The sequence below is a fragment of the Poecilia reticulata genome, linkage group LG13 (genome assembly GCF_000633615.1).
Source record: "Poecilia reticulata strain Guanapo linkage group LG13, Guppy_female_1.0+MT, whole genome shotgun sequence".
Lineage (NCBI taxonomy): Eukaryota > Metazoa > Chordata > Actinopteri > Cyprinodontiformes > Poeciliidae > Poecilia > Poecilia reticulata.
The window spans coordinates 15291809-15318362 of record NC_024343.1 but is presented as its reverse complement, the minus strand read 5'-3'; the positions used below and the strand labels follow the sequence as shown (position 1 = coordinate 15318362).

General features: G+C 39.8%; 2 protein-coding genes across 5 annotated transcripts in view; both read right to left on the bottom strand.

The window, feature by feature from the left end:
* Nucleotides 1–7762: 7762 nt before the first annotated feature.
* Nucleotides 7763–15998, bottom strand: c1qtnf5 (C1q and TNF related 5). Of its 2 annotated transcripts, none has more exons than XM_008425639.2 (3): nt 15900–15998; nt 9573–9817; nt 7763–8597 (listed from the first exon to the last, which is right to left on the bottom strand). In XM_008425639.2, exons 2-3 carry the CDS (start codon nt 9802–9804, stop codon nt 8077–8079), a joined length of 753 nt encoding a protein of 250 aa, XP_008423861.1. In that variant the 5' UTR covers nt 9805–9817; nt 15900–15998; the 3' UTR covers nt 7763–8076. The 2 variants fall into 2 exon arrangements, with proteins under 2 accessions (XP_008423861.1, XP_008423860.1); XM_008425638.2 differs by lacking the exon at nt 15900–15998 and adding an exon at nt 12855–12979.
* A 3437-nt stretch (nt 15999–19435) lies between these two features.
* The window catches only part of kmt2a (lysine (K)-specific methyltransferase 2A), a 39315-nt gene continuing 32196 nt past the window's right edge, over nt 19436–26554 (bottom strand). For all 3 annotated transcript variants that reach the window (XM_008425637.2, XM_017308218.1, XM_017308217.1), the window contains exons 27-34: nt 25917–25985; nt 25614–25840; nt 25316–25390; nt 25020–25194; nt 23989–24096; nt 23816–23896; nt 23065–23194; nt 19436–22981 (exon numbers count right to left, since the gene is read on the bottom strand). In XM_008425637.2, the coding sequence (XP_008423859.2) occupies nt 22706–22981; nt 23065–23194; nt 23816–23896; nt 23989–24096; nt 25020–25194; nt 25316–25390; nt 25614–25840; nt 25917–25985 (1141 nt within the window). In that variant the 3' untranslated portion in view covers nt 19436–22705. The remainder of the gene's footprint in view (nt 22982–23064; nt 23195–23815; nt 23897–23988; nt 24097–25019; nt 25195–25315; nt 25391–25613; nt 25841–25916; nt 25986–26554) is intronic.

The window sequence follows — 26554 nt, the reverse complement described above, 5'->3', positions numbered from 1 at the left end:
TATTGATCCTGTGTCCAGACAGAAGGATAATCAGTAGCCCAGCATCATGACCTGTTTGTTCTGAAGATCCTGCAGCTTCCACTTCTCTTCCTAACATGGCGCCTCCTCACCCTGACTCTCAGACTGATAGGAGGAACCACAGAGCTCTGTTAGGKTWAAAGCTCATCTTCTGAAGTTGGGATATTTTTCCTCCAACAGGTTCCAGAGGAATCACCTCAAACCAGATGTTGGACTGGATTTTATTTCAATGTCATTTGTGAATGTTAGAGCCTCATTTTCAASRGTGGAGCTATAAAGGTTGAAAAAGGTCATCATTTTGGAGAAAATCTCAACATCAATATTTTCACTAAATAAGAGGCAAAAAAAAAAATTGATAAAGGAAAAACCTCTCAGACTCTGAGCTCAAAGCAAGATGCCAGAGAGCACCAAACTATTTTTTGATATTAGACAATTAATTTAATTTCATATAATTATTGCAGAAGCCATTTGTTTGTTAAATACTTAATGAAACATATTTACCGTGTTTGATGTTTGGTGTAAATGACGTGCACTCACAGACTAATGAGGTAATTAGTCCAAGTTTGTCGTTTACTGAACGTTCAGAAACTACAGCCGCTGTGATGCACCAAGACAAAGGTAAAGAAAGGTAAAACAACCTGAACAGGTGATCAACTCTAATCCACTCGCACCTGTTTACTCTCCGTCTCTCTGTCATTTAAGCACACCCGTTGCCATGGCAACCTCCTGCGCTCCACAAGCCGACCAGAGATATAACATATAACAAGACATAACATTCAGTCCGTTACAATATTAGGTTTTCAGGCTTGATATTTATTTTGCGATATTTAATAAGCCTCCCTGAACACAGCKGTGGTTGATTAGTTCATTTTAAACTCCTGCTCTGCTCGTTATTTTGGTAATGGAACCGAAACGCACAGAATTGCGCAACAACTTGTTGAAACAATAATTACTGAGATTATTATTGTTGGGTCATTAATTTGGACACGTTTTGTTGGTTTTTGTTGTTGTTGTTCTTTAATGAAGTTACAAACGTTTTGATAAGGAGTCAGAGGAGGACGTGCTGCTCTCAGCGTCCTGGCGGCGTTCAGTTTGTCACCTAATGCCGAGATCGACTCAAAACCTTCCACGATCGACATATTGCGCCCTGCTCTAGCAAAGCACGAACAGTTCAGAAACAATATGAAATGGGGAAAAAGTTATTTATTAACTGATTAAGTCGTGTTAAAACACGACTTAATCGTGTTTTAACACGATTAGTTCTTGAAAAACTAATCACTCACGGCTGATTAATCGGTGCACTCACGGCTACACGGTGAATCCATTGATTTTTTACAGCAGACAGCCGCTCCTCTCTCTCCCCTAAAAGATTTAGCGGCGGTACGCAGTACAGACCGTACCCCCCCCGCCACCCTTCCCTACTTTCACCCCTGGATGATCCTCTCTGTGACCTCACCGTTTCTTAAACTTCTTGATTCAAGGACCACACAGCTTTCGCAGCTCGGATGCAGTGAGAAGTATTTCTGCTGGCAAATGAGATCACAGAATCCTTTTACTTGTGAACACATCTGATACTGAGGACAGAGAAACACTTGAGTCCATAGATAGCTCAGCTTTCATGTCTCCCGTCTGCAGAGATAATGGGAATCCTCCGTGCAAGAATGTGACTGTGGAACCGCAGGAATACAGTCGGAGGAGGAGGAAGAGGAGAAAGAGGAGGCACTGATGGTCATTTTTCATAGACATGACAATTCATCAAAGCTTTGTGGTTTTATGCATTCGGGCTCCCTTCAGACGCATCCATAACACCGCAAAACAATTGGATTCCTCAGACTGCTGAGGAATTCAATTATTGACGGAGAAGATTTGGCAGATTGGGATGTTTGTATGTAAATCCTAGTGATGTGATTATTTTTGCTGCTGTCCAATCATTAATCTGTTCTTTTGGTAGTCTCTCTCTCTCTCTCTCTCTCTCTCTCTCTGTCTCTCTCTCTCTCTCTCAGCAGACACTTTGTTAGTGATCAAAGCAGCCAAGTGGCTTTAGTTCGGCCTCAGCAGCGTTAACAGGAAGTTTAGTGTTACAACAGCAGGAAGCAGCAAACAACTAGAGAGAGCTTTATACTTCAGGGATTCAGCCTCTGCCCTTTGACCTCAGGGTTTCTGGCTGGGAACTTTGTGGGAAATCTTTATCGCATTCATCAGGATGTTTTTTTTTCCCTTAATGTTTATGAGTTCTTTCTGTTTATCACATGCTTTCCGTTAATCTGAAACAAACTTCCAGAAAACTGCAAAGATGCTGAAAACCTGAGTTGATCAAAGTTGAACTTTGATCAACTTATATTATTTGGGTGACGATGATGGCATTTGACAAAATGTAATTTTTATTGCTTGTTCCATTATTTGCTTCTGTATTTTCTATGGTACAAAACATTTTGAACATCCTGGTTGCTGAAACATATTATTTGGAAAAACTTGACTTGATTTGCATCCTGAGTTAACTTCATAAAAACCAGTTTGACTCAGAGTTTATGCTGACTTCCAGTTCATCTATAATATCACATCCAATCAGAGAAAATATTCCTGTGAATTATGTAAAATCATATGTCCCGTCATTCATTATGGCCATAATTCAATACATTTTAAAAACAAGTAGTTGTTTTTAAAATGTAGGTTTCACTTTGTTGTGAATTTTAATTAAACAGCACACAGTCAAAATTATACATACAGCCTTGGTCAAACACATGATCAAAACTCCTGGAACACCAGCGTTCAAGCCCAAGTGTAGTTAAGTGGTTTAAAGCTGGTGGTTCTGAACAACATATCAGTAAATAACACTGAAGGATGTTTCAGTTCTTCTTTCCAAACTCTGCGCTGATTTTGGTGCTTCTGGGTAAAATATTCTTGAGGTTAAACGGGGTTTAAGCATCCAGTCACATGAGGCGAGCGTGACAGTAAACATCCTGATTTATCAACTGGAGGAAATCAACCTGAGCCCAGCAGCTGAAGCAACTTATTCACGCCTGCTGCTGATGTGCAAATATTTTAAAGCTCCATCATGTATTTACATATTTTCAGAGTAAGTCTCTGTGTTGTGTGGGCTTTCCTACATTTAGAGAGGGTCATGGAGGTCATCTTAGTGTCTATGTTAGATACTAGAAAAATATACTGCTCAAAAAAATAAAGGGTACACTTAAGTGTTCACTTAAGTGTTTAAGTGTTCCCTTTATTTTTTTGAGCAGTGTATATTACTAAAAACCTAATTTAGTCAATAATGTGTACATAATTGCAGCTATTTGACATTTAACCCTGTTGCTTATCAATAATTTATTCAAAAATGATTTTCTATAATTATCTGATTGTAAATATTATACAATCATGTCTTCTTGTTGAATATAAAACTTTTCTTGAAAAACGGACATTTTGATGTCAAATTCATTGACAGTACTTAAAATAACCACATTAATCTGCATTTAACAAGCGAAGTCTTCACCTACCATCTGAGGGACTTTATTTAAAACACAACTGAGCAGATTTAATCAGTAAAAGCAGAAATAGACGCGTTGCTACCAGACAGACGTCATAATGACTGGCTCTTTTTTCATTCTGTGGTAGAGTTGACGAGCAGTGGCACAACACTGCCCCCTGCTGAAGAAAGCGGGAACAAAAATAAGATGAGCCTCTTTTTTGTGAAATTAGAATGAGGCTCGTTTGTCAGATTAAAAGAATCGTCTAAGACGACGTTGAACATACCTTTTATTAGATTTTTGTATTTAAAATGTTTTTCATTGGTCTAATTTTACCACCATCGGTGTGTGAATGATGGCTGAATGACTGAATGTGTGGTACAAGTTCATCAGGTCATTTACCATTAAACAAATAAAGTACTTCTGGACCTGTAATGTGTGTGTCCGCTTTGTTTTCTAAAACCCCACAATAGACGCCCCTAAAATCTGACTCAGATTTTATGCTCAGTGTGTGGAATTACTGCAAACTTAATGATTCAATGTGAGTTTCTGGGCTTTCTTAGGTCACATGTGTGAAACTCAAGGCCCGGGGTCCAAATGAGGCCCGCCATAGCTTCATGTGTGGGCCTCAATATTCCAGGTGCCAAATTATATCAATCAGTCCTCCCAGTTTGCTGTGATTGTGGAAATTCACGTCAAAATCAACAGACTAAATGGTCAAAAACATTGCACTGACTCCAACCTGTAGGTGGCAGTACTTTGTACTTTTACGACACCGCTGCGCAGCATTATTTAACGTCAAAATATCGAGGTAACGATTAACAAAGTCACAATTAACGTCACACATAAACGTAAATACTGCAAAATTCCTTGAAAATATTTCCAAATTAGCTCCACAAAATTTTTGATTTTATTGCCCCTCCCCTCCCCCCCAAAGAAATCCTGGAGGGACTGAACTACCCTTTAAGAACATTCAGGATCTTGATTTGGCCCAAAACAAAAACGAGTTTGACACCCCTGCCTTAGATGGAAAGCATTTTAGCATGTCATAACAAAGATCCAATTAAATAGCTTATCGACTTTGATTCGGCCTTTATGCCATAAATGACTGATTGAAATGATCATATATATTTCTGTGTATCTGTTGGTAAGATGGCTGTGTCTAAAGCTGTAATTGTGAACTGCTTTTAAGCTTTAAAAATGTATTTATTTTATGCCGTCCTTAAACAACTGCCTTAATATTTAATTGGTAAACGAATTAGTCTGGTGTGCTGGCATGTCTGAGACAAAACAATAGATACAAAACTCTGGATTTTCCATCATCGTAATGAAATTAAGTTTTCAAATAAATCGAAACAGCTGTGACACATTTAAAGGTTGAAGCTGATAAAGATGTTTACAAGAGGAAACCTGTATTTTCCATAAGAGCACATAATTTAGTACCATGCAGCTATGGTATGCCATTTGAAATCTAGTGCAGTTATTCACCTGATCCCAGTATCTGTGAGCGCGTTTCCTGTTATTTTCAACACCCTGTTTTTTCATCATTTATTCCCTTAATCCCTGAGTCAACGTCTTAAATGACGTTCAGCCAGACACCCCTGTAATTCAGGGAACGATGTGGCATTTCCAGAGCAATTTCAAGGCTGTGACCAATGGAAAAAGTGACTTGATGCCAAAGAAAGATTGATTAACTTCCTTTGGTTCAGGAGGGAATGATTATAAGCGCATATTTCTGTCTCAATTATGGGCGGGAGTGTTTGGGGAGAGGAAGCAGGATAACATTTGAATTATGTCACACAGCATGGTTACGTTTGTTTGAGTTAAAGTTTCTACATTAACAATTATTTATCAGTGAGGAAGTTAATAGCTGCAGGTATGAAAAAAATGATTTACACGAAACCAGATGACAGTTTTGAAATGTAACTTGTGAGTCCAAGAAGTCGCAGTGAAATGGTGGAATCATTACAAACAGTGGAAAACTCAGTAAATCCAGAAGAAAATTAACATTTCCCCAGCCGGTTTTTCTCTTTTGGTATTTGCTTTAGTAGCCGTCTGCCCTTATTAATAAAGATCAGAAGGAAATATTAGACCTTGTTGGTAAAATGAAAAATATAAAATTGACCAGTGATAAAGTCATGCAACAAACTGCTTTTATGGACTTTCTTTGCTCCCAAAGCATTTACAAACATATTTATTAAGTTTAATTTTACTGAATGACTTATTTTACTTCACAACACAGGAGAACAGTACATTTTTACCTACTGAATTTGTCTAAAATTAGGATCTTATATTTATAAAACTAAATACATTGCAATGTTAAAATTACACAAATAGCATTTCAAGTATTTGCGCAATTTAAGTATTGTTTCAGTTTTGGATTTGCTATCTGGTGAAATTAGGATGGCTGAAGATGAGATGAACTGATGCATCACCAGCGAATTATCTCTGAATTTAGACGTTTCTGTTTCCAGGAAACAGAAACATTGGTTTCCTAATGTTGATTAAGTCACAATCCACCATTTTACTTTTACATACATGTAGAGCTACATATTACCAGGAGTATTGTGAACACTTTCAAGATGTTTAAATCCTTTATCTATACCTGCAGTTTCTACAAACGCTCGTAAAGAAACGGGTCAATTTGAAGAGCTCAGTGAAATGCAGTGTGCCATCTGTGCAACGCATCGGATCATTTTCTCTCTGCTGTAGGCCAGCTTTACAGTTTCATGCTCCAAACTCTGGAGAAAATGCTCAACTTTGATTTCTTCCTTTTCCCAACATGACTCTGCACCGGCGCAAAAATGAAGGTCCATAAAACCACGGACGAGTGAGTTCGTTGTAGAAGAACTCGATTGGCTTTTAGGGAGCCCGAACCTCAAGAATTTGAGGAAAACTCAATAAATGCTCAATGAAATCCTGACATCAAAGCAGAACAAAACCATTTTTCAGCCGGCTTTTACAAAGCTCTGCTAAGCAAAGCAAACAGGTCAAACTCTTCAGCCCCAGACTGAAAGACCCTCCTGGTTTCTAGTACGAGGGGTTCTGGGCTTGGGGTAGAAAAGTAGAAGCAGCACTGAGTTTAGTTTAAGGCTGACACAAATGATCAGGAGCCCGGTCAATTTGATCCCTGTAGGTGAGAACAAGATCCGCATGTTTAGAGTCCACTGGGAGTGGAAAGTGTAAGACCGTTTATGAGATTTAGTAAGAAGTCTGACTACCTCGTTCTGAATAGCTTGCAGATGTGAAACTGATGATCTGTCCAGACTGGCAGCGCAGAACGGCACAATGCAATAATAGTATTGTTCTGTAGATCTGCTCGGGACACCATGTCTAGAGTCTAGAAATGTTTCTGGAGTGAGAAAAACAGGAACCAAGATCAGATCTGATGTGTGAGTCAAAGAATAATGAGGAATTTAATGTGACTCCTGTTTCTCTTTCATATTGGATTTGGTAGCTGTGAAAAAAAAAACTAATTGATTTTAGAACACAGGTGACAAGCAGCTATTATCAAAGTCTCCATCTTATTGGTGTTAAAACCAGAAAATTGAGACCAGAGAGATAGAAACTGGTCCAAAATAAGCATCGGATAAGGGTAGAAAGTCTGTCCAGCTGGTTCAGATTTAAAAAATCTAAATATTTGGATGTCATCTGAGCAGGTGAGATAAAATATATCAGAAAAAGACAATAATGGCAACTAAAGGAAGAATGTGAAAAGAAAATGACAAATGACCTTAATGGAGCCTCACAGATTGGAGAAGTCTGAGGAAAAATGGTTTGACTTGATGGAGAGTGTCCTACCAAACAGCTGAGAAGAAAACAGAGCACACTTGGGATTAACTAGAGCAGAAATTAAATGGTACAACTTGTGTCTGACCTCATAAATGTGCTTTTGAAAGAGAAATGTCCCATCTGCATCATGTGGAAAGCCTCGTTAAAATATTGGGTCGACATTATACTAAACTCTAAAGATTAGCGATGTGCTTCTCTTATGTGTGTGTTTAGGCAGACGAAGGGAAATCGGAGGTGGGAATATACATAACATCATAATATCATGAAAGCTAACATCATCCATCATCCATCTGGACTTTGGTTCAACATGATTTGAGTTGGAAAGGTTTAAATTTAGACATAGGAAAATGTAGAAATCCTAAATAATAAAAAAAAATGATCTGCTGTACTCACATGTTGCATTGAATTGGTTCAGGAAATAATTTGAGCTCCTCTGTAACATTTGCTGCCAAAATCTGGCCAAAATTATGACAGTCGAGAGGCTTTTATGTGGTTTACAGATTTATTAATGTTTCATTTTATGCAGTGCAGTGATGGCATGAAAGCTATTTGAATTTAAGGCCGGGGTCTTTCCAGAAGCCAGTGTGGGAACGTATGTGAAATTAAATGTCATCATCTGTACGTTATTTACAGTTCAAGTAAAAACACGGCTCATGCAGCCGAATAAGACAGGAGGCCCCTCTGCCAATTAGTTTTTCTTCAAGCAGAGCTTCTCATCCACAAAAAGCAAAAAGTGGAAAAGTAAAAAACAAAGTTGTTTTTCTTTTGCCACTGTGGGTGTGGCTTGTGTTTTACACACGTCTCATGCAAAAACTGCAGAGTTTTTCCAGTCTGAGTAGACCAGAAAGCCAGTGAAGGTGCTGTCAGTCTTGGTGCTGCAGTAAAACCCATTGTACTCTGAAAGGGCCATTTGGACCCACACCTGGTCCCCGGGGATGAGGTGAAGCAGGGAGCCGCCTGACAGAGACGCCGGTTTGGGCCAGTTACCATAAAACTGGAAGTAGGATGCCACGGCGTGTCCGTTCTTCATCAGGTCAAACTGCAGGCTGGCGCGGTAAACGGTGGCGTGGACCGCAAAGTAGTAAACACCAGGGACCTTGCAGGTGAAGCGTCCAGTCTCTGAGTTGTAGTCCCCCTGTTCATTGAAGAGTATTGTGTCAAAGACGACTGCGTCCCCAACATTTAGGGGTAAAGTGTGGCTCTGAGACATTTTGGCACTGAAAGCCGATTTAGGGGCCACTGCGCACTCTCCTGGCTGGCCCCTCTCCCCTTTTTCTCCTTGGTAGCCTTTGTCTCCAGTCAGGCCTCGCACTCCTGTCTCACCTGAAGAGGAAGACAAGAATAAACGTGAACAATGAACGCTAACAGAAATTATCAGCACTACACAGCGCTTTAAGAAAGCATTCAGACCACTTAATTGTTTCACATTTTGTTATGTTACAACCAAAAACTACGTTTTTTTAAATAGGATTTTTAAATTATAACAGTGTGTCTAAAAAAGTTAATACAGCTAAATACCATTATAACTAAATGCATTTCCATATACAGAAAGGTACAGGGGAACACTGCACCAAGTAATCCAATAAATTATTAGTTAGCTAGCCTATCTATCTATCTATCTATCTATCTATCTATCTATCTATCTATCTATCTATCTATCTATCTATCTATCTATCTATCTATTTTGACTGTTTCCACATTAGAATTTAATTTTTTTCTCTTGTTCTTCTGGTTTTAATTTCCATTTAAACACATTTGATGTTGTTTAAACTGCTAATTCAAAGTAAATTTAATATTCCAAGTAAAGTCTGGAACAAACCACTGATAGAAATTTTCAAACAGGAACAACCTTGATTCATAAACAACAAGGACCGCCTCTCTGACGCCTGTTTAATAGAATAAATGACCTCATTGTACAAACACCATGCTACTGTTATTTTGGACACCGCCCCTTTGATTAACGATTCAGTTACACAGAATAGGCAGAATATTTGTCATAACGGTCTTTTGGTTTTCTGCTGCTTTTCAGCAGCTGATTGCAAATTATTTGCCATTTGTAAATATAATTTCGGTCAAAAACAGCGTCTGATCAGGTTAGTGAATTTTGGACATTTTTTACAAATAATGATCAGAAAAGTACGCTGTAGATTTGTATATTGACTTTTAAAATAAAATTACATTTTTACTTTTAAAGATGGAAATGTTTTTTTGATGCAGTCCCGATGAAATACACTGTAAAGTTTGTAACATGAAGATGAAGAAATGGGGAAAGACGCTGTAACAAATGGAAAGGAGTACCTGGATATCCCCCGTCTCCCTTCTCGCCTTTCTCTCCCGGAGCGGCATCCCTCCCGTCTCTTCCGTCTCTTCCCGGCTGACCGGGATTGCCATGATTCCCAGGAGAGCCTGGGATGCCAGGGTGACCAGTGCACAGACTGGGAGGGATCTTGTTGTCCTCCAGCTGGCTGGAAAAGCAGACTTGTAGGACGATGATGGAGCATAACAAGGGGAACAGGCTGAGTGAGGTCATTGCACCGCAGAGGCTGGAGTGAAAGGGAGAAGCATTATGGCTTTAAACACACATGTGACGGCTATTAGCTCAGATGTAGAGTTAAGACCACAGACAAAATAACCCGAGGCTATAGTAAACGTTTGATTGTGAATTAAACCTCATGACAGCAGGGGGGAGAGAGAGGGAGAGAGTACATTTTACAAGATAATTGGATCTCCCAATAAAACAGTCTACATTTCAGGCACTTTGACCTTAAATCAAAAGTCTTTATTGGCTCTCATTTCCTGAACCACCGCACAGGAAGACATAAAGTATTCATTAAGTCGCCATTAAATCAAGATCAAGAAAAAATGTAGAAGACAAAATTTGAAAAATTACTAACAATTTTCCCGCCTAGACATGTTTTTAATGAATGTTCTCTGGGATGTTTAATGCCCAACACCAAATAGCAGAGCCACAAAGAAAAGGTCTGCCAGGGAGACGTCTGAGTTGGTACTCCTGCTCTATAAGATATCCTGTAGAGAGTTGAGTTAGTGACTTTTTATGTTTCTCCTCCGGGGTTGTGATCTTTCAACAATCCCTTAAAGACAACATTTACTCAATGGCGCTTTATATTTTGTCACATTATAGCCACAAGCTTTGATGTATTTTACTGGGGTTTTGTGTGGCCGACCAAAGCAAACTAGTGAATAATTATGAGGTGGATTGGAACTTGTGCGTTGTTTTCAACATTTATTACAAATAAAACTCTGGGTTTCGGCCTTGTTGAGACAATACCTTTTAGAACCGCATTTCATTGCTATTGCAGATGCAAATGTCTCTATTGGCTGAAAAGGTTTCCCATTTCTCTACGTAAAATAACTCAAGCTACGTCAGATTGAATCTACGAACATTGGTTTCTTTTTAAGTGTTGGTAGCTTGATTGGTCCTAGTTCTGGATTTTCTACCAGATGAATGTGGTTTAAAGTTGTTGTCCTGCTGGAAGGAGAACCTGTCCTCCAATTTTAAGTCTTTTATTGCTTCCTAAACGTTTTTGTTCTTTTCCTGGATTGATCTGTGTTTTTGCTCAAAACCGTTTTCCCATCAACTCTGACCATCAGTGGGTTTTACTTGCGATTATCAGAGAAAATACGACAGAATACATCTTCACATTTACACGCCGCTTTGTGTGGATCTGTGAAGTTTGTGGCTATGATGCCATGTAATGTGAAAAATATCAAAGGGTCTGCATGCTTCCATGATATTGACCATATTCTTGCCCATAAGAAAAGTCCAAATTGCCGTTTTATCGCCATGTTTACCGTTGAGTATTACGTCCAGAAACAGCTGCACACAAAGAAGCAGAGGGAGAAAAAAAACTGGAGAGAAACAGTGGGGAAAAATGAGGGTGGGACGAAGAATTGCATGTCAGCATTCCTGGCACAAGTGGAGCTCAGACGAGAAGACAAACATTGCAGAGTCGAAGCAGATGTCTTAGAAGTGTTTCTTTATTAATAAAATAATAGAAAAAGGAATTTAAATACTCACTGTCCATGAATAGATCAGTGTATGTGGGAGGAAAACATATGCAGTGTGTGTAAACCGAGCAAAGAACAGCAAACACTGTGTTTGTTTACAAAGAGCCGAGTGAGAAGAAGCGCATTGTGAATCTTTTTGAGGAACATGGAGGAGGCTAAAAACGACAACATGTTTGAGATGTTTTATTTCTACTGTCGCCATATGCATGTTCAGCATGAGGGATTTCTGCAAAAGGTTAGACTGGAAGCAGTCAACCATCCATCATCACCACATGAACTGAAGTTCGTTGTTTTACAAAAAGAATGAAGGTGATTAACGTTGAATCTGTCTGGATGCCTGGACTCAGACGACGGCATATTTCTGTATATAAACTATCTCGTCCAGTGCCCTGTGGCGGCAGATTTTGTGCATTTGTGGGATAATTAAATGTCAAATGTGGCATATTTACCAATAAAATAATTTAAAAAAACAATAAAAAAGGATTCTTAAAAACTCAGACTTGGCACCAGAAGCGCTAATTAATTAGAAGTGACAGGTGTCTGTCACTTCTGGCTAATTAATTTCACCTCTTCAGCATCTCAGGCTATGAAAGGTTTGACGTTTTGTACTCAACTACCTGAGGAAGTTTTGTATCATTCCTGCTCAGCGGACCTTTGTAGCCACTTTGACAACTGATGATTTAAAGTATTTATCTGAGAAAATGTGTTTCGGTGACTTGCATAAAAACAAAACCGTACGCCAGCAGCAGGACGACATCACTCATAGTTTGGTTTGTTCAGGGGTCATGATCTGTCAGGTTTCAAAATACTATACAATTAGATTTAATTATATAAGATTTCTGAGCTAATTTATGTCCTGAATTCATCTAAATATTTAACTCTGAAGAAAAATACACTGATGTTGGGTACGGGTACAAAATGGCTTGTTTACTGGCACAGAATAGAAGTAGAAGGGATGAAATTGAAGCCCATTGGTGCAAAACAAGGAAGTAGAGGCAAATTGACCTGAAGTGACCCAAAAGACAGAGACAAGAATTTAACAGCAACTCATACTGGGAGCTGAAAATTAACCAAAAATACCAACAAACCCAGGATAATTAATTCTACTGAAAATTTTTAAATCTATACCTGCAACATTCATTTGTAAATTTCAACCATATTTTGATTTCCCTAAGAGTCGCCATTTCTAGTCTGTGTCTGATTGTCCTGCTTCTTGTTTGGGCATGAGTGGGCTTTTCCGAGTGTGTGACCAGAGGCCCACGGCTCATAATTAGGGTTATTTGTGTTTTAGATGAGCAAATAAGCACATCTGATTGCACAACAGAAACCACAGAGCTGCAGCCATTTGGCAGAGCAGCAAAATGATGTTTTCCACATGTAAACTGCCGCTGTGCACAAAATGCATAACATATCTTCTGATTCAGTTTACAGTGGAAGGTCAGACGTCTTTTCCCAAAACACATCTAGACATGTCCTCTCTGCTGAGCTACTCTAAGACGCGACTTTTCATTTGTTTCTAAAGGTCTGCTTAAGAAAGAAACACATTCTTACCAGGATGCAGAGCAGTCTTTGGGGCAGCTGTTTCAGAGGATGTTTGTGTGATAAAGAAATAATAATAATAATAAAAAAAAAACAACACTGAAACGTCCTCCTCCAGACCTGAGAGTGTGGCTGGGAAAAACTGAAAGGAAATGGTGATGATATCCAATTAGAAAAACTGGAGTCAGTGGGAGAGGAGGAGCCTCGGCTGGGAGGAGAAGGAGGAAAATATGTGATGTCTGTCCAGCACAAACACATATGAGAAACACAGCGCCTTGCAAAAAGATTCATTCCTCTTCACATGTTGGCACAATGCAGACAGAAACTTTAATAAACTTTATATGACAGACCAAATTCCTTTTTTCAAGTAAATACAGAGTGAGTACGTTGTAGAATCGCCTATTATTTTCTCTCTAAACTGCCTTAAATGTCTCATAAATAAACTTGAGCTCTGTCGTTTTGGATGGAAATTGTCTGTGACAGAATTGTTTTAAAGTCCGTCACAGATTCTCGTCTGATCTAATTCGCCTGCTTGTCGCTCTGCCTGTATGTTGCTGGTGAACTTCAGCTCCAGACTCGAGCCTTTTCCTCCAGGATTTCCCTGACCTTGGCTCCATCCATCCATCCTCCCATGAACGCCGGTGAACTTCCACCATCATGCTGCTGCCACGGCCGTGCTTCACCATGGCGATGGTGTGTTCAAGGAGTCGCAATTTTCTGCCACACATGACTTGGATACAATCAGTTGCCAGACTTTTTTGGATGAAAATCGTGTTTTTTCTGTTAATCTATCAAATAAAATCTTTGTAATACAACATTAAGGTTTGTGGCTGTAATAATACGGGAGAAACTTTCACATCTATAAACAAAAACCTGAAAAGAAGATGGAGTTATATAAGAAGGGAGGAGTTAGGGAGGATGGAGGGCAATAAATAGAGGAATTTTTGAGATGTTGCATGATGGGCGACGGAGAAACTCCTCAGATCTTGACCACAGAGAGTTTACTTTGTTGTGGTCTAAGCAAATGTTCCCACAATGCTTTGCTGCAGATGTCCTCAGCGTTTCATACTCCAAAGCAGGCCTTTCACAGAGAACGAGTGAAAGAGACATACCGACTCTCCTCTCTCTCCCAAGCAATTTGTTTGAGGCAGATAGCATCTCCTGAACTAAAATCCATCTTCCCCTCTTGCAGCACTCGGACCGTAATCCTCTTTTCTCCCTGTAATCCTTCGGAGGTGGCGTTAAGTTGATAAAGAGAGAATTCCTAATATCTTTCTGTGGATGAAGTTGAACTTTTAACTGGTTTCAGTTCGCAGGCCAATAAAAACATCGCTTTGCTCCTATCATCCAGCTCCAACTCCAAAAAGCACCGAACTTGAGCCAAATCTGGAGACGCTGTGGAGCGTAAGATTACAAATACCGAGATAAAGAAAGAAAACAGAGCGGAGTCGGCAGTTAGGCGTGTTTGTTTAAGTTTGTGTGGAAGAAAACTGATTTTTTTTTTTTTTCCCACTTTCAGAGCTGAATATTTTTGTTTTTAGTAACAGACGTCTGATGTTTTTGCTGGCTTGTAATTAGTAGCAACAAAACTCTTATCTGTGGTTAATTTATTTGGAAAACCAAAAGACACAAAGCAGTTTGTTTTGGATTTTTAAGCCATTTTAAATTTCTGTATACTTTACTTTGAAAAAGCCAAACTTTCATGTAAGTATTTAAAGAGGTCATGTTTCATAGGAGGCTATTGTCTGGAAAATGGATTACAATACCAACCCTATTGAGTTTAATCATTCATTGTTCCCATGCCTTGTTTATGCGTGATTGCTTTTTTGTATTTTTATAGTTGTAACTATGTGCAGCCCTTTGTTCAGCTGTCACTGTTTTAAAATGTTTTACAAATAAAGTTGGTATGGTACTCTGGTTATTTTTGTCTGATATTACATTTTAAAGCATTTAAGTGTGGAAAAAATACAAAAAAATTTTTAAAACTGTAAAGGAAAGCATACTCCAGTGTAGAAATTAAAGAATGCGTATGTCATCCTCTGTTTCTTTCACTTTGTAGTCAAAGCAAATTATTAGACTTTAAAGAAAGTGACTTGAGTCTGTAGAAGACTTCCACTGGTTTAAACAAATAATCTCTTTAAATAATCTCTACATCATTAATTTGGAGAAAGAAAGAAAAGATTAAAGGTTCGTCTATGTTCTGACTCTCACCTCTACAGTCATGAGAATAAGGATCAGGATGTCGATGCTGGATTTGGGCTAAGAGACAAGGTGAAGTTCTGCCCTCCGCAGGAAACTCAGAGTAGAGCTGCTGCTTTTCAAGAGTTAAACTGATTTGACCAGCTGATGGTTAATGCTCGAGTTAAACAGGTGATACTGAAAAATCTGTGACCCATCATTTTCTGTCACCGCAGGGGGCAATTATTCTGTGACCAGTATGATTTTAGCTATTTTTGAGGGTTAAATATTATTATAAATACACCCAGTGATGAGGTGGTAGAACTCTGAAAAATTGTTGTTTTAAACTCTGACATTATTTACAGGCCTGTACAGCAAGGTCACAGATTATTTTGGCCCGAATAATCTGTGACCAGTGCGATCCATTTCTTAATCAGTTGCCGATTTATTAAATGGCCACAGTCGGTTCACATAATTTAATGACAGCACATAGGGATTCGATGCAATGGTCATTGTTCTGCCTCAAATACAAAGTAATATATTTTCTCTGTCAATGCCATGAATCTTACAATCCCAGCTATATCAGGATTTACCCAGTATTTGCACGCTATCGCCCCCCTGCGGTCACAGAAAACGAGGGGTCACAGATTTTTCTGTAGCAGGTGTTTTTCTGTAGATCGCTGCTTAATGGTTGACCTACATTGGACCCGAATCCAGCGACATACAACACCTCAGTACAACTCCAGCATGAATTTGGGCTTACAGAAGCAAAATAAATTATATACCAGGAAATCCAAGCTCATAGAAATAACATGGGTTGGTTGTTAGCATAGCATCATTATCATCTAATTACTTAAAATAGCACAACTTACTACTCACCCGACAGAAACAAGTCGACAGCCATTTAATGCGTCTTTTGATCCTAAATTTGACCCAATCTGAAATTAATAATTGTATGCTCCAGGCTTTTGAAAAATTTATTCTGGCTCATGCATAATATGAACTCTGCAGCACCAGATAGTTAGTTATGTGGATCGCCTGGGCACCGGGTAAATCCTCAAGATTATAAGATAAGTCTTTTTTACAGAGAAAATACAGATAATATTCTAAATATACTATTATTTTTTCGATATGCCTCGTCTGTCTCAGCGTATTTAAGGCTTTAGCGTACTCATTGTGGTCCATTTTGCTTCGTTTTGAACCGGAGAAATGCACTTCCGGACCTCCATCTGAATTTCACGCGTTATCCGGGTCACGTGTCTGCAACGTCACAACGTCAGAACCTGTTGCACCCAATCCGATAAGGGGTAGACGGTGTTTAGCTGGCTGGTTAATTCGGCTAGTCAAACACATTTAAATTAGAAAATTATGCTAGAAACTATTCGCATGCCTGTTGGTGTCTAAATAAAAAACTCTGTTTACACGAGCATAAACTCGTTTGAGTTTCCGTCACCAGGCTGCAGCTAGTAGCCCCATAGCAGGCTCTGAGGCTGAGCTGGAGCTGAAGTTAGGACATGGATTTAATTAGTCACCAGATTCAGCACTTTCAGACTCTGTCACAGTCATTTCCTGGAAGTATGTACAAACCTGCTGATCAGAGGGTTTTCAGCTAATTTGAACAATTTAGCCAAATGAGACAGCTTATAGTCACTTTCAGTCGGAAAAGACACATCAGTGCTGGGTTTGCACAGCACAGGCTTCTATTTTATTGTTCATTTCAAAGTCCCTCTCTTTTCCAAACACATTCCTTGGTCACACTTTTTTATTTTACCTCTAAAGTATTTTACTGGTTGTTTTGATAAAGAATGACGTCTAATCGTTCAGGCTTCTAAAACTAATTCAGCCAAACTCCCAAGTGCAAGTTGCATAAGAGGTGAAGCTGCCGCTGGCGGGTGTGGCCAAGTATATCTCGCTGCAACAAACAGAAAGGGGCGGGAAGGACCACTGTCAGTCTCTTACCTTATTTGGAAATGGGACCAATGCACTCCGGAAGTGAAGGGGGCGCCATTTCCTATATTATCAGCGTTTAAATGATCTTTTGAAATCTGTGATATAGCTTCATCTGTAGGAAGGAGTTTCACTCTCAGCATGTATTTCAACTTCTCTTTTTTATTTACTTCAGCGCAGCTCACAGCTTTTAACAAATTCCGTAGCTTTCTGTGTACTTCTAAATCTGCTTCTTAGTCGCATCTTTTCGGGCCTGCTACTGCCTCTAGTGGCAGTGCAATGATCCCATTTCCAAATAAGGTCAGAGGTTGACAGTGGTCCGTCCCCGCCCCTTTCTGTTTGCTGCAGCGAGGTCCTTCTCGGTGTGGCTGAGGGTGTGACCCCTTGTTGACCTTCCTGGAACAGGTTCAGGAGGTCCAGACCCTTCGAATGGAGAGGTGGTTCTGGAAGCGAGGTACGCTTGACGACAGCAGACACTTTTCAAAACCGTTCAGGATCAAAAATCATCAGAAACTACATAGGAACTTTCAAAGACTGTAAAATCCTCAAGATTTCCACACCATAGTAAGTTGCGTATATTTCTACGTTTTTCGAGACTGCTGCTTACTTTTCATGACTGTGTAAAAATCCTGTTTTCTAGATTCTGAAGTTTCACCTAAAGCCTAAAGTCCAGGCAGAAACCCAGAGATAAATACAAACTTCAAGGAAAAACAAGAGACAGAGAAGAGTAAAGGCGACATGTTTATTATTTAAACTATCACTTAAATAAAAAAAGTGCATAGAAAATAAACATGATTAGAAACTTTTTTTTTTACATTATGTACAACTTTGTTACCTAATTATACATTCAACCAAGTAGTTTGTGGTTTATTTTTCACGGTGGTGGTTTTCCTTCATTTCACTGATGTGTCGAACACTGTTGAATGGGAGAACAAATGAATGCCATAAGAAGTTTTTTTTCTTTTCTTTTTGTTTTGTTTTTTACAGAAAGCAGGAGGATGTTGGTATAAGACAAAGGTATATTCAAGGCAAAAGAAAACTGGCCCATTCATGATCCCTCTTTGTCCACATCCCACTGTGACCCCACCCCGCCTTTTTTTTTTTTTCTTTTTTTTTTTTGACACTACATCCCATCTTAGGCTGTCTATACACAACAAAATTACACATACAGGTTAAGTACTCCTACGACCTCTCCAGAAGTTTGAATTGTAAAAGAGCGGCTCCACATGGTTGCTGTGGTAAATAAATAAATTAAAGGTTCTCAATGTCAGCATTTTCACTTTCTATAAAACAGTACATCATAAGAACAACCAAAAAAAGCTTCAGAGGAAAGAAAGAGATAAGAGAGGGAGACATGAAAGCAGTCCAAAGTGAAAAAAAAAAGAAAAAAGAAGCCATTATGGTTTCTTTAAACCTCTGGTTTCCACAAACCAAACTTTGAATTTTACCACATCAAGTAAATCGTCTGAAACGTCCCTGTTAAACGAAATCTGAGAAAAAAAGAAAATAATAAAAAAAAAAAAAACCCATTCGCTACAACAACCAGAAAAATAAACCCAAACATCTGACCTCAAGAAGTTCACAACCACGTTAACACGGTTACATTTCTCATCACATGAAAACCATTTCGTTCCAGAAAACAAAACAAAAAAATGAAACAAAGACGACAAAAAAAACTGCAGCGCTCCTTGCTGGCGAAGGATTCGCTCACAGGCACAGCAAAACTGGTACTGGATATCAATATACAGAAAAGAATGATGCACGTTAGTTTTATCTGATAGTACTGTAACACAAAACCATTATAGAGTACACGGAAACGTTGCTATTAACCGTTATAAATCCGCTGTTTTGCTACTGTAACTAAGTTTGTCTGTCCATTCCATATATTTGTATAGATACAAGAACAAGAAAGTACTATGCATGTTTCCATATACTGTTGAGTATTTATACTATAATTACAGATAATGACGGAGAAGGGCCACTGGTGTGGCGTGGTAAAATGTCCAAGGAGACGACAGAAGATGTTTCCTTATATGCTGCTGATAACGTCAAAAGAACCTCGACTCACTGTTTCACACTCTGACCCTGAAGACGGAGCTTGTTTGAAGAGAAAGCCCTTAGCATCAGTAACCATGTTTCGTCTTCATCGCCGGTACCGGCGGAAAAACGGTTTGAGCTAAACCAGCAAGAACCAAAACCGCTGATGCCATTTAAGGTCTTCCATCTCTACAAGAGAGAAAACTAAACAAAAACAAGGAAGAAGGAAACAAAAAAAACAAAACAAAACAAAAACGCAGCTGACCAAGTATCAACACCATCATGGGTCTGGTGATGTGGAGGAAGAACATACATTCATTGTTGACCTTAGCAGCAGAACCCAGCGAGCCCAGCGGTGGCGCCACGGGAGACTTATCGGGAAGGAGAGGGCCGCCGGTGCGTTCCCTGAACTTCACTTTTTTTTTTTTTTTTTCGTTGAGCAGAAAGAATCAAGTGCACTTCGCTGGAGCTTCAAAACAAGAAACGCCCGACCAGAGCCTGGTTTCACGCAAACTCTGGCTTCATGTTCTGTGCTTGTGGTTTCAGCACTTTTGAGTTGCATTCTGTCTGGAGAAAGAGCTGAGTTTTGTTTTATTATCCTTCCTTCTTCTTCCTATGAGTATTCAGTGCCTGTTTCACAGCTCAAGTGCAAACCGTCCGTGGTTCGTATTTTAATTTCAGTTCACCAGAATAACGGGGGCAGTAGCTGCAACAGGTCGCAACAAAGTCGGCGCGAACAGCGTAAGGATGACACGAAGGGATACAAAACATGGACTCTGGTTTCAGTTGATCCGGCCTTTTAAATATTTGCTCTGGGACATGAAGGTTTGTGGAAAAAAAAAAAAAAAAGAGAAACGGAGGAGGAAACCAAAAGAAAAATATGTTTCCTGAATGCTGGTGAGCTATGAATGCTTCTTTGTTTTTCTTTTATTGACTCAATGGAGATATGACGAATGCTGCTGATAAGAATTAAAATAAAGGCACCTCTTCATCATAGACCAAGTCTGTAGAGGGACTTACAGTGTCTTGCTAAAGTGTTCACTTTTTCATATTTCATCAAACAACGACAACCACAAACTTCATCGTATTTCATTGGGATTTCATGCAACAGGCCAACAAAAAGTAATTCATAACTGAAGTGGAAAGAAACCTTTTACAAATCTAGAGCAACCAAATGCCTCCAGACGTAACCGGGTCAGTAAATGGGACACAACTACAAACCTACCAACACCTTGCATAGAGAGCCTGAATGGGAGAAGCAGCCAAAGACACTCAAAGTGACTCTAGAGGAAAGAATTCATCAACAGGACAACTGGAAGTCCTGAACTTCACCAATTAGTTTTTAATAGAGTGGGCAAGAAGAGATCCATGTTGAAAGAAAGCTTGAACAAGTCCTGCTTGCAAATTAATCAAAAATCATGCAATAAAACTGACACAAAACGTCAGAAAAACCTTAAACACACCATCTCCACCATGAGACACGGCGGTGGCTGTATCATGCTGCGGTGGATGGGAGTTAAAGGGCAATCCAGTCTGACTGAGCTTGAGTTATTCTGCTGGGAAGAATGGGTGAAAATGTCCGTCTCTTGTGCAAAGCTGGTAGAGACAGACACCAAACGACAGACTGAGAGCTGAAAGCAATTTGGCAAACTGTTCACTTTTTATCTACTACTCTCTGCTGGTCAATCACATAAAATCCCCCCCAAAATGCAAACTTTGTGGTTGATAAAATGTGAAAAGATGCATGAAAACTTTTGCAAAGCACTATTTTTAATTTGTCTTTTTTTTTTTTTTTTTTTTTACAAACGCGAGTAGCTTATTTGAATGTTTCCAATTAGCAGTGAGCCAGTCGACGTCCTGGCTGATCGCAGAACGGATTCGATCGCAGCAGCAGCCTGTGAGCGGACTCGACTCTCGGATCGACGCGGTGTGGAGACGATAAGGCTGGAGAGAGAGAGGAGATATCTGCTGTAGATCCACAATCTAAACTCTCTCAAGTGCATAATTATAGTTCGAATGACGGCCAGACCAGTAGCTACAACTGGGACATTTAAGAAAGAAAGAAAGAAAGAAAAAAATCTATAAAAACAATAAAAATGAAATAAACATCAGCTGTGGCCAAACGGCCTGGCGTAGATAAAGAGCTACTGGTGGACTGAACTAAACAGGAACCAAGCCACAGACCAGTGTCAGTCTTTGGAATCAAAGAAAAACATTCAGGCTCCAAATTTAGAATAAAACAACAAAAAAAAACATAAACTTTGAAAAAGCAGTGGAATACAAAACATATCGACCAAGCATTAGTGTTTGTAAACCTCTATTTCCTACAAAAATGGCAATAAAATAAATATGAATTTTTAAAAATATAAATACCATCATTAAGTGCTATTCACTAGTGAGTGCTTTTAATCTTTTTTTCCTGTTTTTTGTAAAAAAATATACATTATTTACATAGTTTTGTTTTCTTTTCAAAAGCAAGCATGGTATTTCCCTGTCTGTAGAAAAAAGACAGATAACAAACAACAAATAAAAATAAAAAACAAAAAACATTTTTCTTTCCCCTTAATAATGGTTATCACAACAGGCCCGAGAAGAAAGGGGGGGAGAGCTGCATGAAAATTCAATTTAACAGGATGGCGTTTGGTTCTCTTGCTGCTGTGGTTTTGGGACGTCCCAGCTTACACAATTACCAAAGACAAGTCTGATAATAACAACAACAGCAGCAGCAGCGTTCGCAGACCTGAAACGCTGCGGATGCGTCATTCGGATGAAGCTCCAAAAGTAACAAAGAAAATCATTTTACGCACGTCTATTCAAGCACATCAGTAGGTTTCCCTGGTCCCCTCGGCCGTCAGTCCACCAGAATCTCTAGCTGCCTCGCTCCCTCGGGCCAGAGGCTTGATCCAATCATCTCAGATTCACTTTTAACCAATCAGCTGAGGCTGAATCTGACGACAACCCTTTTACAGCAACGGTAAAAAAGTAAACGGTTCTCTTACTAACTCAACTGTTCTCCCCTCCCTGATGTCTTTGTTTTTCCTGTTCCTGCTACTTTTCCTCGTCCTGCTCCTACTAGTGTTTCCAGCTGCACAGCTCCCACCAGGCTGCGCCTATTTACAGGGTCAAATAAACGCTCTATAGGGGAAGGTTTCAGCTCTGAAGGCATCAGGGCACACTGAGACAAGGAGATATGCATCAACAACACAAAAAAAAAACAAAACAGAGTCCTAATTTAACCTCCAATAAAATAAAATACCACTGTTTCAAGTCCCTTCAACAAATTGCACTTTGGTGTAAAACGGATCCAAGTTCTTTGTTTGTTTTTTTCCAATGTATCCTTTCCTTTAAAGTTCACATTAGTAGATCATAATATGTTTCTAAAAAAGGAGTTGGCCGATGTAGAAAATAAAAAAATATGAAGGGATAACTATCCTCCAAATATAAATAAAAAGGTAATATATTGCAATGTCACGTCTCGTTACTCACCTTTCCAGGTGAAACTTTCAATGCCGAATATAAATTAGACAAAAGGAGGCACAATATGTTTGGGTTTCTACATATGGCCCTTTCTGCAGACGCACCGCGGCCTGCAGCAGCAGCTGCTGCTGATGATTCGGCAGCAGCTGGTGTCATTTTTGTAGCTTAAAACTGTAAACCGGCAGGAAGCGGAGTCCTCCTCCGAGTCGTTCAGGTGGGAGCCGTCAGTTGAGGAACTTGCGGCACCTCTTGGTGCCGCAGTTGCAGGGCAGCTTGCTGCTGGCGTCCTCGATGGGGAACTTGTAGTCGTAGGTGAGCTCCTCGCCGCAGCAGATGCGACGTGAGGCGAAGATGACGATGTGCTTCTGGCCGTCCACGGCGATGACCCGGGAGTAGCAGTTGGGCTCGCAGGAGTGGTTGATGAAGCGGGCGGCGTTGCCGTGCACTGTGGCGTCCACCACCTCATACTCGTCAATGCGGAACATGTAGCAGCCGATTCCCTTCGGGGGGGCAGAGGAGACGGGGGGTTTAGCACGCTCTCGGTTCGCCCAGAAAAATAATGGAAAACTGTCAGAGGCCTCACCTTCCCGTCGTAGTATTTCTCCCGCTTGTCAGTGAGCACGGACCGGATGACGTTTCCAGAGTATTCGATCACCATTTCCCCGGCCTCGATGGTTTTCTTGCAGAACAGACCGCGGCCGTGAATAGGTGACCTGCAGTGGGAAACAAGAAGACTCAAGTTCTGCAGCAGAGACTTAAAATCCTTTTTTTCTTTACCTTTTGGGCCTTTTCGCATTATGTCATGTTGCAAACACACTTGAATGCATTTTACTGGGTTTTTGTTCAAGTTATTGGACATCTGGATTAGCACTCATTTCATCATCTAAAAACGGCAAAAGTACAGAACAACTGCAAGCCCAATCAGCCTGAACAGAAAGGCCAGGCGAGGAGAAGCAGCCAAGATGCTAACATGCTAGTGGACTGAATTAATGTTACTCGGCATGTTAGTGTGAACCAACACAACACTGGAGGAGCAGCAGAGATTCCTGGTTTTACAACTAAGATCTACTTGGTGTTGAACTTCCACCTAAAGTCCCATTTTTTTTCACATAAAGTTTCTGAAAGCTATCAAGAGATAAAATTCATGTTCTGTGAATCATCTTTTCGAAAATTGTTTTTTTTTTTAACCTTTAATATTAAGACTTATAAAAATGTGAACTGTGACTCTAAAGCAATGATTTGTACATAAGCTGCTAACAATGTAGGTGCCACTATTCAACTCTCCTGCAGACTTCTCTTGTTTAAACACGAACAGCTAATGGCATTTATCTAACCTGTAGACGCCGACCGTTTCCTTAGAGGTGGCCTTAAGCTGTTTGAACCTCGCAGCAAGCGGCAGCTCCATGGAGGCCCGTCTGAAGTGGCAGCATGAGGACAAAGTAAAAAGCAGCTTTATTACCAATTCCACACCCGTGAAACCGAGACCCAAATAACTTCTGTGACTTACCTTGCAGTCCTGAGCTGCCCTTCCTCTTCATCTTCCTCCTGCGGCCGGTACTCGGGGGGCTGTCGGTGTTTTGAAGCCAAGAAATTAAACATGTCAAATATGGACCTCCTGGTGAGAAAAGAGCAGCGCAGGATCGAAGCATTAGTGAGACAGACGGGATGCAGAGTATAAAGAGTCTGTTGAGTCAACTGTGGGAAAAGTGTTGAAGCAAAGGCTGGAGTGGGACAGTTTCTGATTTACTTTAGGCTCCTTTTGATATTTACACACCTGAGCAAGAGTTCATGATGCCTCCAAACTACAGGATTAAAATATCCACTTTAAATAGCTAGAATCTCTGCAGAGAGGGGGTTTCTGAACACCCAATACATTTCATACCAACGCTGCAGCTAAGAATTAGCTTAATAATCAATTGTTCGGATTAAAAAAAAAAAAAAAAGACAGTCTAGAGATTTTCTTATTTTGTACTATATTAAAAACCAATAAAAATGCTAACAGACAAATACATTTCTTTTTTTAAATAAAATTAATTTATTGCCTAAAAATCAGCAAAATTTTTTTTGCATATGTTTGATCTTTTAGCAAAGGATGCATCTGCAGCTTAAAAAAATACTTCTGTCATCAACAACTTTCTGGCTGATATAACATCAAAACAGTGTACGGCTGAGCTGATGATGATTTATTTATTTTTATTAATTAAATTTAAAAAAATCGAATAAAAAAAAATCTCTTGATCACAAAAGTTGAACCAGTTGAATCTAAAACTGTGAGGAGTCCTGATAGAACAGATATACAAACAAAAGGTGTACATCTTAAATGAACATTTAGACATTTTTTTAACAGTTTCAGTTTAATCACTGCTCTGAATAACGTTTTTTTCAAGCAAATTGCTTTTCATAGAGTCTGCACACTCCTGTTAACAATTAATCCAGAAGTAAATCAGTTGACGATAATCATCATCATAATCGATTCATTACCATGAGTCGTTTTAACCCCGATTCATACCCAAACGGTTCAAAAGTCCTCACTCTGACCTGTGATGGATTTCTGCGCGCGCTGAACCGTGGGGGTTCAGCGGGGGCTCGTCCGTGTCCTCCGGCTTGTGGAAGCGGAACCGGTAGCTCCGACAGTGCCTGGATCCGTACAGCTGCTCCAGCAAGAAGACCACCGCTTCGTGTACGACGCCCAGCATCCTGAGTCCATTCACACCTGCGGGGGGAGACGCCGGGAAGAAGCTCCGAGTGAGACGGCAGCCTTTCACTCTTGACATGCAGCAAATTTCTGTCTGGAAGTTTCTGGTTATTTCTGAGTTGTCAGGAACGTTTGTTACCTTCGAAGGAAAGCTCTCTGAGTTGTGCATTGGAGCGAGCTTCCTTCACCTTATCAGTCAGGGACTTCCAGGCCTCTGTAGGACGAAGTATTAACACATCACAACTGGAAAAGCAACATTTCCGGCATCATTTTTAAAGGAAATTTTATTACAGTTGTAGCCGTTTTATAGATATCAATACCCACAAATATATAAAAAACTGTTTGTTTGTAATTATCACTCATGGTGTTTGTGTCTGCTCTTAACTATCAAGTCAATCAAAGCTAATTTACATGCGCAGCATGTTCTGTTGGCTGACCTTCGATGCTCTCACAGCGAATGTGGAAGCCGTCTTCGCTGTAGATTTCAAAGATGATGCCCTTTTTGGGTTTGCCGTCCAAGCCAGAATCTGCGCTGCTGCCATCCTCATTGGGGGGTGAAGATGCCGGAAAAGACCCAGCTTCCCCAGCTGCAGGGGGTTTGTCTTTTTCCACCATTTTTCCCGGTATGGCATGACCTTCAGACGTCTTCTTTTTACCAAACAAACTGGAGATAGAAATATCAAGCACCAGATCAATATTTTAGAATTAGCTTTACTAATACGATTAGAGGGTCTCCTTACTTCTTGTTGGTTGTCTTGTCTGGGGGCTTGCCGGTGTCCATAGGTTCTGGAGAGTTCAGTTTTCTGGAGCTGCATGGACAAATGATAATTTTTTTAATTGTTATTATTTGTCAAGGTTTTGCAAGAAAGTAGTTATCAGAATAGAAAAGTATTTGAGCTTCTTTCTTCCTTCCAACAAAAGGCTTCTTACTTAAAAACTTCCATAAAGGGCAGATTTGTGGATTTGTGTAACTAATAGTTGTCAACAGATTCTCCTGCCTGACCTGTGGCTCCTCCAGAGCTACTATGAGCCTCTTTGGTTATTTCTCTGATATATTCAAGTCTTTGCAGAACAGCTATATTTATACTGAGATTAAATTATTCACAAAAAGGACACCATTTATTGCTTAAGTGACTTTATCATTGGGGGTACCGTATTTTCCGGATTATAGAGCGCACCATACTATAAGCCACAGCTACAATAAAAAAAACAAAACAAACTGGAAACGCACATATATAAGCCGCACTGAACTATAAGCCGCTCTCGGTTTTCCATAAGGACACGGCAGAGGGCAGAGACCTAATCAACCTGCTGGATTTATTAGGACGCAGCCCTCCGTCTAAAAAGCAGAACCATGGTTTCGTTCACACAGATCTTA